The sequence below is a fragment of the Rhododendron vialii genome, chromosome 2a (genome assembly GCF_030253575.1).
Source record: "Rhododendron vialii isolate Sample 1 chromosome 2a, ASM3025357v1".
Classification (NCBI taxonomy): domain Eukaryota; kingdom Viridiplantae; phylum Streptophyta; class Magnoliopsida; order Ericales; family Ericaceae; genus Rhododendron; species Rhododendron vialii.
In genome coordinates, this window is record NC_080558.1 from 30,810,899 (window position 1) to 30,819,944 (window position 9,046).

At 44.3% G+C, this 9,046-nt stretch overlaps 1 protein-coding gene and 1 long non-coding RNA gene across 2 annotated transcripts; one reads left to right on the plus strand and one right to left on the minus strand.

Moving 5' to 3' along the window:
• Positions 1 to 4,188: 4,188 nt before the first annotated feature.
• LOC131317419 (uncharacterized) lies at positions 4,189 to 5,963 on the minus strand. Its single transcript, XM_058346975.1, has 4 exons — positions 5,739 to 5,963; positions 5,315 to 5,591; positions 4,540 to 5,210; positions 4,189 to 4,419 (listed from the first exon to the last, which is right to left on the minus strand). Exons 1-4 carry the CDS (start codon positions 5,961 to 5,963, stop codon positions 4,189 to 4,191), a joined length of 1,404 nt encoding a protein of 467 aa, XP_058202958.1.
• A 328-nt stretch (positions 5,964 to 6,291) lies between these two features.
• LOC131316123 (uncharacterized) lies at positions 6,292 to 8,478 on the plus strand. Its single transcript, XR_009197009.1, has 6 exons — positions 6,292 to 6,605; positions 7,072 to 7,194; positions 7,324 to 7,571; positions 7,726 to 7,929; positions 8,016 to 8,105; positions 8,203 to 8,478. It is a non-coding gene; the product is annotated as an uncharacterized LOC131316123 (long non-coding RNA).
• The last annotated feature ends 568 nt before the right edge of the window (positions 8,479 to 9,046 follow it).

Sequence of the window (9,046 nt, forward strand, 5' to 3'; positions counted from 1 at the left end):
AGATGTTGCATCAACCAATTGGTCAATCCTGGGCAAAGGAAAACTATCCTTAGGGCACGCTTTGTTTAGGTCTGTGAAGTCCACACAGATACGCCACTTCCCATTCTTCTTCTTTACCACAACAGTGTTGGATAACCATTCGGGGTAATAGACTTCACGTATTGCTTTGGCTTCCAACAAACGATCGACCTCTTCAATCACAGCATCTACATGCTGCACGGCTGCCCTTCGTTTCTTCTGAATGATCGGCTTGTGCAGAGGATCAATGTTTAAATGGTGACAGATCACATCTGCATCCACCCCAGGCATTTCCTCAGGCACCCATGCAAAAACATCCATATAGTCTTTTAGGAACTTTACCGATTCGGCCTTTTCATCTGCTGGCAGTGATTCCCCAATTAAAAAATATCTTTCAGGATCAATCTCGTTGATCTGAATCTTCTCCAGGCCCTCAACCACTTTTTCAGCTGGGCTTCTTCCAACATCCTCGATGGTTGGTTGATCTGGTACTTCTAATGTGTGAACATGGTGGACCTTCGGGGCTGTTTTGATGATGGAAATCAAGCATTGTTGTGCCACCTTCTGGTTTCCTTTAAGGACTTCAATCCCATTTGATCCTGGGAATTTCACCATCTGATGATAAGTTGAGGAGACTGCTCTCATCTTGTGCAACCATGTCCTCCCTATAATTGCGTTATAGGAAGAAGGGACATCGACCACTAAAAAGTCCGTTCTCAACACTACTGATCCGGCCCGAACAGGTAACGTCACCTTTCCAAGGGGCCAGACTGCTCCTGCACCGAACCCAATAAGAGGCGTTGTAGACTGTTCTAAGTCTGATTGGGCCAGCCCCATCTTTTTGAATGCATCATAGTACAATACCTCTGTACAACTCCCCGAGTCCACTAGAATTCTTTCGATGTCGTATTCCCCAACTCGTAGGGTTACGACCAATGCATCATTGTGGGGTATTTGGACCTCCGCCAAATCATTATCATTGAATGCCATGCTCTCTTTGCATACATCAGTCTCTCGCCCCCTCTTGTTTCCCAACCGCATCACGTGCTGATCATGCTTAACTTGCCTTTGAAATAGCCTAACCTCACTTCTCGTGTAAGGTGTGGCCAATCTATGTATCATATGGATGACGCCTTTAGGGTTTTGTTCGTAACCCACCTCCATAGCCTTCCCTTTCTCTTTAGGGTCCTCTTGGATAAATTCCTTGAGATAGCCCCGAGAGACCAAATCGTCAAGGTGCCTCTTGTATGTCTCACAGTCCTCAGTCATATGGCCCCAATCCTTATGATAACTGCAGTGCTGATTCGTAGCACGTTTTGCATCTTTGTCTCCTCCTAGACTCGGGGGCCACTTGAAATATGGCTGATTCTTTATTCGATAAAGAATCCTGTATATTGGTTCCTTCCAAACCGTAGTGATAGAAAAGAAAGCTTTTGGGTCAGGAGCTTGCTTATCTTTGTACGGCTCTTTCTTAGCCTGCCCATATTCCCTTCTCTCTTTATAAGTCTTGGGCTCTCGCTTATCCACTTTTTTGGCAGGTGCCTTTGGCTGTTCGGCAACTGTCCTGCCATCCTCACGGAGAATGTCATCCTCCATTCTGGCATGTTGCTCTATTCGTTCCATCAATTTAGCCAATGTGGCTACTGGATGTTTATTCAATGATCGGCACAGCTCTCCCCGAACAGGCAAACCAGTCTTGAAGGTAGCAATCGCGTACTCCTCACTGCAACTTTCAATCTCGTTGAAAGTTTCCCAGTACTTCTTTGCATAATCTCTGATTTGCTCGTTCTCCTCCTGTTTCATGGTGGAAAGACTCTCAAATGTCTTCGGGGCCTTTCTGCTCGTCAAGAACCGAGCAGTGAATTCCTCGGCCAACTGCCTCCATCCTCGTATGGATCGTGGGGCCAGTTTATGAAACCAGGATAAAGCCACTTTGCCAAGACTGGAGGGAAACATCTTGCACAAGATGGAATCATCCCCTTCATGCATAAACATGGCCTGTTGATAATGTTGTATGTGAGCTACGGGATCCGTATTTGTCTCGTAAAGTACGAATGCACCGTGCTTCACTCTGCTCGGCAACCTTGCTTCTTGTAGCCTCTTTGTAAAGGGGGAGGCTGCAATATTACTCAGGGCCTTGCGTGCTGCTTCTCGTGCAGTCACTGTCCCATCCTCTTGCTCCTTTGACTTGTGGGCCGAAGTCTTGACCCAATCAGCATCAGGTCTCTCGTACCTGTCTCGATGATACTTTCTCGTATCCTCTTCCTCGGGGGTAGAACTTCGGTCTCTGCTCCTCCTTTTTCGTGAAGAAGTCCTTTTCTCTTTTGTTTGGCTTTTACTTCTTCTTCCCCTTTTTCGTGGGGAAGCCTCATGACGCCCTATAACAGGACTGCTGCTCCTTCTTCTACGTGAATGAGTCTGCTTATGGACCACCAGAGCCCGTCCGTCTCTCTGGGAATTCCTTCGAGAGAGTCCAGAATCTTCTGGGTGCTCTCGTACCTGCTGCAGCTCCCGTATCTCGTACTCACGTTTTCTAATTAAACGTGCATACTCCTCGATTTCTCTTCTCTTTTTATCAAGGACATCGTCACCATCGTGTATGTTCTTTGAATGGGTAACTGACTCTTCTCTTCGGTGAGACCTACTCCTTCTCGTGGAGCCAGTAGCAGTTTTGTCTCCTTTTTCTTTGGAGCTACCTCTGTCATGTCTACCAGTAGGCTTTCTCGGTGCGCCCGGTGGGGATTTATCTCTTCCCCCACCCAACTGGTCCTTTGGACTAAATGGTGTAGCTGGATCTTCTTCCATCGTTCTTATTTTTCAAAAGGGAACTCGTTCGTTTCCCACAGACGGCGCCAATTGTAGGGGGATGAAAACAATTGATGCTTCGGATCAACTGGATTGCAACGGCTTATTCGTGCCTCTTCACCGGAACCCTAGCTCGACGTCGGAACCCTAATCTGCAAAATAGACAGGGGGTGAGTGCACCTTTGCCTCTCGTGGCAAAGGCCCTCCGATGCCTTTGTTAGTATCATGTACTAGAAAACTCAACCCTAATTATCAGTAGGAAAGCAATAATAATGCAATGTATTGCGTACCTTTCACCTCTAGGTTTACCTCATATTTATAGATTTATGGATGCTTGCTGTCCAAGCATCCTTGTTGCCATAGGATTCCTAACTCGTATAGGAAAACCAGGATATCAAGGAGTCTCGTTTCCTTTATCAGTTTATGGAAAAGAGTCCTTTTAGGATTCTTTTCCATTAAGAGCCGAACATCCCATACTTGTTGGGTATCTTTCTCAGATCCTATATTCTTGGGATCTTTATCCCTTTATGGGACATGACTACTCTGGAATCTTCCAGAGTATTCCCTCTGCTCCTACTCTCGATTGGAGCTCCTTCTTTGTTCGGCTGTCTCATGGCCGAACAGACTACCTGGACCAAGGACTTCACATGTAACTTGGTCCAAATGTAATCAGAATGTCTCTTATCTGCCGAACAGATAGTTTACACCAGTGACTTGTCATGTCATTGGCCTTTATTCAGCCGAACAGATTGCATGGACCAAGGACTTCACATGTTATTGTTCCATATCGCTGTTCTTCATACTGCCCGGCGATAAGTCCAGTCGTATTTACCACATGTTCCCAAACATCACGTGTTCGGTAACTAAATGTATCTGCTCGGGAATACCTCCCTACAGAAACAAAAAATGTGAACGTATCCAACGAACTGTGCGTGTTAGCTTTAGCACCAGACAAATGGGCTAGAAGGTATACTGGGTACATTATAAACGGGTTTCGATTTCACACCAAGGAGCGTGAGGAGAGGAGGAAAACTCTAAGCAATGGAGTATATTTGCCTGCATACACACAAAGTTATGCAAGCTCAAGAGATAAACGCCCAGTTACAGGAGAGGTCATTTTCTATGGAGTTTTAAAGGATATCATTGAATTGAGATATTCTAATGACTTTAAGTTTGTGCTATTCAAATGCGATTGGGTGGATAAACAACGTAGGAATGAGGCAAGATGAGTTCAAGTTCACACTCGTAAATTTCAGGCACCTTTTGTATAGACACAATCACACATCAGATGAACCATTCATCCTTGCATCTCAGACGCAACAGGTTTGGTATGTTCAAGACCCTATTCGTCTAATAGGATGTGACTCATTTGATGTCGTATTCGTCTAATAGGGATCGGTATTTTTGACCGATAAACTGCCGTCCATTGTCCATGATGATGGCGAAGGGGACCCCGAAGTGTGAAGTGATATTTTGCCAAACGAAACGAATGATGTCTGTTTCTTCGATGGTTACAAAGGGCTCAGCTTCGACCCATTTCGAGAAATAGTCGGTGGCGGTTAAGAGGAACTTGAATCCTCCCGGAGCAACGGGGAGCTTACCAACAATATCCATGCCCCATTGAGAAAAAGGCCAAGGGCTGGTGAGAGGGCTAAGGTCCCGAGCTGGGTGGTGGATGATAGGGGCAAACATCTGGCATTTCTTACAACGCTTGACAAATTCTTCAGAATCCTTCTTCATTGTTGGCCACCAATTGCCTTGGGAGATGGCTCGGTGAGCGAGGGACCGTCCATTGGAGTTGCAACCGCTATCGCCAGCATGGAGCTCTTCGATGATGCCTTGTACTTGGTGGGGGTGTACAACCAGTAGATACGGGCCGGTGAAGGACCTTTGGTAGAGCTTACCGTTCGGATTGAGCCAGAAGAGAGCGGCTTTATTGCGGAGTCGGTGAGCGTCCTTCTTGTCGGGAGGAAGGATGTCATCTCGCAGGTAACCAATGATTTCATCCATCCAGCTCGGTCCGAGCTCTATGTTAAGTACCTCTTGGTTCAATATTTCAAGCTCAAAACTAGGCTTGTCAACGGAATTGAAGGAAATAGAACGGTGTCCCAAGGAGGAGCAAGCCGAAGCGAGCCCTGTAAAGGCGTCGGCATGGGCATTATGTTCCCTGAAGATATGTTCGACTCGGATAGCTTTGAAATTCTTCATGAGTCGAACAGCAGAGCTAAGGTAGGTATGCATTCGATCGTCCCGAGCTTCGTATTCCTCGGAGAGTTGGTTGACTACTAATTGGGAATCACTGTAAACCACAAGTTCTTCCATACCCAGGGCCTCAACCGTCTTGAGTCCTGAGATCAGTGCTTCGTACTCAGCCTCGTTGTTAGAGGCTGGGAAGTTGATAGAGAGGGAGCTTTCATGTAAAATGCCGAAATGGGAGAGGCGGATGACTCCGGCTCCTACGCCTCAGCTGTTGGAGTCGCCATCGACGTACATCTTCCACACATTTCCATGAAAAGCTTCCATGCTGTGCTTGGGCTTGCCTGGAGTATGGCTTCGGTGCTTGGAGCTGGACCCGAAGCGGGAGGATCGATTGGAGTGAGTTCAGCGATGAAGTCGGCAAGGGCCTGAGCTTTGATTGCTGTCCGAGGCTGGAAATGAATTTCATAGTTCGCGAGCTCGACAGCCCACTGAGAGATTCGGTTAGAAATGTCCGCCTTCCGAAGGAGAGATTTAAGAGGATATTCTGTGAGGACGACGATGCGGCACGACTAGAAGTAGGGAGCAAGCTTCCTAAAGGCTGAGACGAGGGCAAGGACAAGTTTTTCCAGTGGTAGATAACGCATCTCGGTGGGGGTCATTGTCTTGCTGGAATAGTATATGGGTTGGTGCTACCGTCCTTCTTGTCCGATGAGCACCGAACTTATGGCGTGCGGAGAGACGGCTAGGTATAGGAACAAGTCCTCCTGATCCCGAGGCGTGACGAGGAGTGGGGTCATGGAAAGGTAAGTCTTCAACTGCTGGAGGGCTCGATCACAGTCTTTTGTCCAATTGAAGCTCTTTCGGCTGCCTTTCAGGAGGGTGAAAAATGGCTGGCATTTGTCAGAGGAACAACTGATGAATCGATTCAGGGCGGCGGCCATGCCTGTTAAACGTTGAACGTCTCTCTTGTTGTGGGGAGCCGAGAGTTTCTCAATGGCAAGTAGTTGAGCGGGGTCAGCTTCGATACCGCGTCGGGAGACGAGGTGGCCAAGAAATTTACCGGAGCTTACACCGAAGGCTCATTTCTCGGCGTTGAGGCGGAGCTTAAGCTTTTTGAGAATTTTGAAGGCTTTGGCGAGGTGGGCTAGGTGATCACTGGCAACCATGCTTTTGACTACCATGTCGTCAATGTAAGCCATCATGGTGTCACCAAGTAGGCGCTCAAACATCTTGGTTATCATTCGCTGAAAGGTGGCCTTTGCCTACCATTAATCAAGATCAACATGGAAATCAACAAGTCTAGTTGCAGGAGCAACTGCAACCGCAGGTGCAAGCAAAGCAAGTGCGATGTTAGGCTGCACCCATGAGTGCTATATTGCAGCCTTTGCCTACCATTAGTCAAGACTAGCATGAAAATCAGCCGGTACAATTGCAAGCGCAGACGCAAGTGCAAGCAAAGTGAGTGCGATGTCGGGCTGGACCTATGAGTACTATATTGCAGCCTTTGCCTACCATTAGTCAAGACCAGCAAGGAAATCAACCATCACCAAACTATCATGAGTTCCAGTCACCATTTGATGAAGGTATATAATTGTTTTATTAGCTTATTTCAATTTCAAATAAACTTACTAATTGTCCTATTACTTTGACAGTTAGTAGGTTTATTATTGTTGAATTTTGTGTTCTTACAACCACCTAAATTAACTCCTAAATGATCTAATGGAAGTGCCATATAGTTTCTCTTGATTTTAATGCATGCTAGTAGAAGTCTTGCACTAGATCATTTTGTCCCGGTACTTGATTTCTGCAACTTTTCAATCTGCCAGTCAATCGAGCTTCTTACTCCTAGAGTTTTAGATGTAGAGTTGCACGAACCATAGCGAAATGTAGTAGAATTGTTGCTCAAAAACAGCATCACAATGCACTAGAAACAACCACAACACATATAACACATGGTGGCCATGGTGCATGGGCATTTTCGATACCAACAAGCACATACATACATACGTTCATAAAATTCCTTCTATTGGTAAATCATTGAAGTGGCAGGTCACATAAATGAGAGAGTCATGGAGATAGAATCACATCAACATTCTATGAGCAGTCACACTACTCTAAACTTGCACTCGCTGGAATAAAGCAATGAAAGGTCAAAAACTTTAGTTGGAGCAGGTACATTCAATTTAATGTACAAAAGAAAAAATATATATGGTTGTTCAACCTTTTATTTACCAAGGAAATTAAATTATGCAGTTACTTGCATTTACTTGTTTATGTTCATTATTCCATATTCTTTACTAGATCCCAACTTGCAACAACAGAGAGCCAGAGGGAGAGGCTTTGCTCGTCCATATGTTGGGTGGGGTACAGGAACGAAATTAGAAGTTAAATTGAATAAAGACGATCAACCAATAGGTAACACGGCAGGTCCCTTACAAAGTCAACTTGGCATCTTAGCAAGAAACATAACTTTGGTACCCTTAACTTTTACTGATTGGAGGGCTCCAGAGCTATATCCATACAAGGAATGCCTATGGGCAGAGGTTAAGGTATTTATTATAGGAAAAAATTCAAATTATGGGCTAATGTTGTTGCTACTATTGTGTTTTAATCTTTCTTCTTAGACTGAATTTTGATCAGTTGAGCTAATGTTGTTGCCACTTTATTGTCGATGTTTAGTTGTTGATATACTTATTTATGCAGGAAAATACAACTGCACCAGATGCTTATAAGCATAATTGTCTGATGTCCGTTGGAAAGAAATGGAAACATTGGAAAGATGAGCTTAAAAGAAATACTTATAACTTATATGATAATGATGAAGACCGTTTGGCGAATTGTCCGAATAAGGTTGACCCTAATCAATAGAGAGTTCTTGTTCAATTTTGGGGCACTAAAATAGCCAAGGTGATGCATGTCAATTCTTCTTCCTCTTTCTAATGAATATGAACACATATACATGGATAAGTAATACTGGATTTTGTTTGTTATAGAGATGAAGTAAAACCAACTGTAAAAGCAGACACGAATAGAAAATGGGACACACGAGTGGGAGGAAGGGCCATTGTCGTGTAAGGGATGAGGTAATTAACTAACCAATGTGCATAACTAAATTTAATTCAATGCATTTATATATCAAATGTGTTACTGAACACTTTAGCTTCTTGTACGCTAATAAAGTTGACACAGATTAAGGATGGAGTAGTAGTAGAACCTGATCATATACAGGTATTCATTAAAACTCATACAAAGAAAGATGGACAGCCAGTTGATGAAGCATTAGCTTTGGCCATAGTATGTATATTTACTTGGTTCATTTTTGTATCTATTTAGATTCATTTTAATGGTATGCTTCTTCTATGTCTATTTACATAATAAAATATTTGCTTTTGTTCTTTTACTTACTATAGATAGGTTTCATTTATTTCAGCGTCGTCTTAATGAGGGAGCCTCTTAGATTCCTGCCTTAGAGTCACCTACTTTACGGGAGGAGTTATTCACTAGCGTACTAAAACTAGATAGGAATGGACGTGTGCGTACCTATGGCCTGGGTCCTTGTCCGAGTCAAGTGTTTGGGACTAGATATACCCGATCTCAGGAGCAACGTGTCAAGGATCAGTTGTGTGCGGAGTTTTGTGCTGAATTGGGTGCAGAGTTGCAACAAGAGGTGCTAAGAGGCGTAAGTGATGAAATCACTCAATTGAAGAACCAATATGCAACCGTGGCAACTTATATGAAAAGTGCAGGACACCCTTTGCCTCCATCACCGAGCTGGAAATGGAGATGGAGATCACACACCATCACTAATGGATTACAATGGACAGGTAAATTGTGGTTTTTGAAGGTACTTTTTGAGGCAATGAGAATAGAGTTGGTCATTTTATTGATTGAAAATACACCTGCCTCTTATATTGATTGATCAGTGTTATTGCCAAAATATATAGCTTGAGCCCAAATAAGTATGCCTTGTGGTCTCTGAAAGAGGCCTATCAATTGGTTGTTAAAATATATGTTTAAGTGGGTG

Bases quoted from the DNA above. Each gene is read 5' to 3' on its own strand.
- LOC131317419 (XM_058346975.1), bottom strand. From the start codon at position 5,963: ATGGCCGCCGCCCTGAATCGATTCATCAGTTGTTCCTCTGACAAATGC. The intron at 5,211-5,314 runs GTACGTCGATGG...TCAACTTCCCAG, and splicing joins CATGGAAATGTGTGGAAGAT to CCTCTAACAACGAGGCTGAG. The intron at 4,420-4,539 runs GTCAAGCGTTGT...ATTGTTGGTAAG, and splicing joins AGAAGGATTCTGAAGAATTT to CTCCCCGTTGCTCCGGGAGG.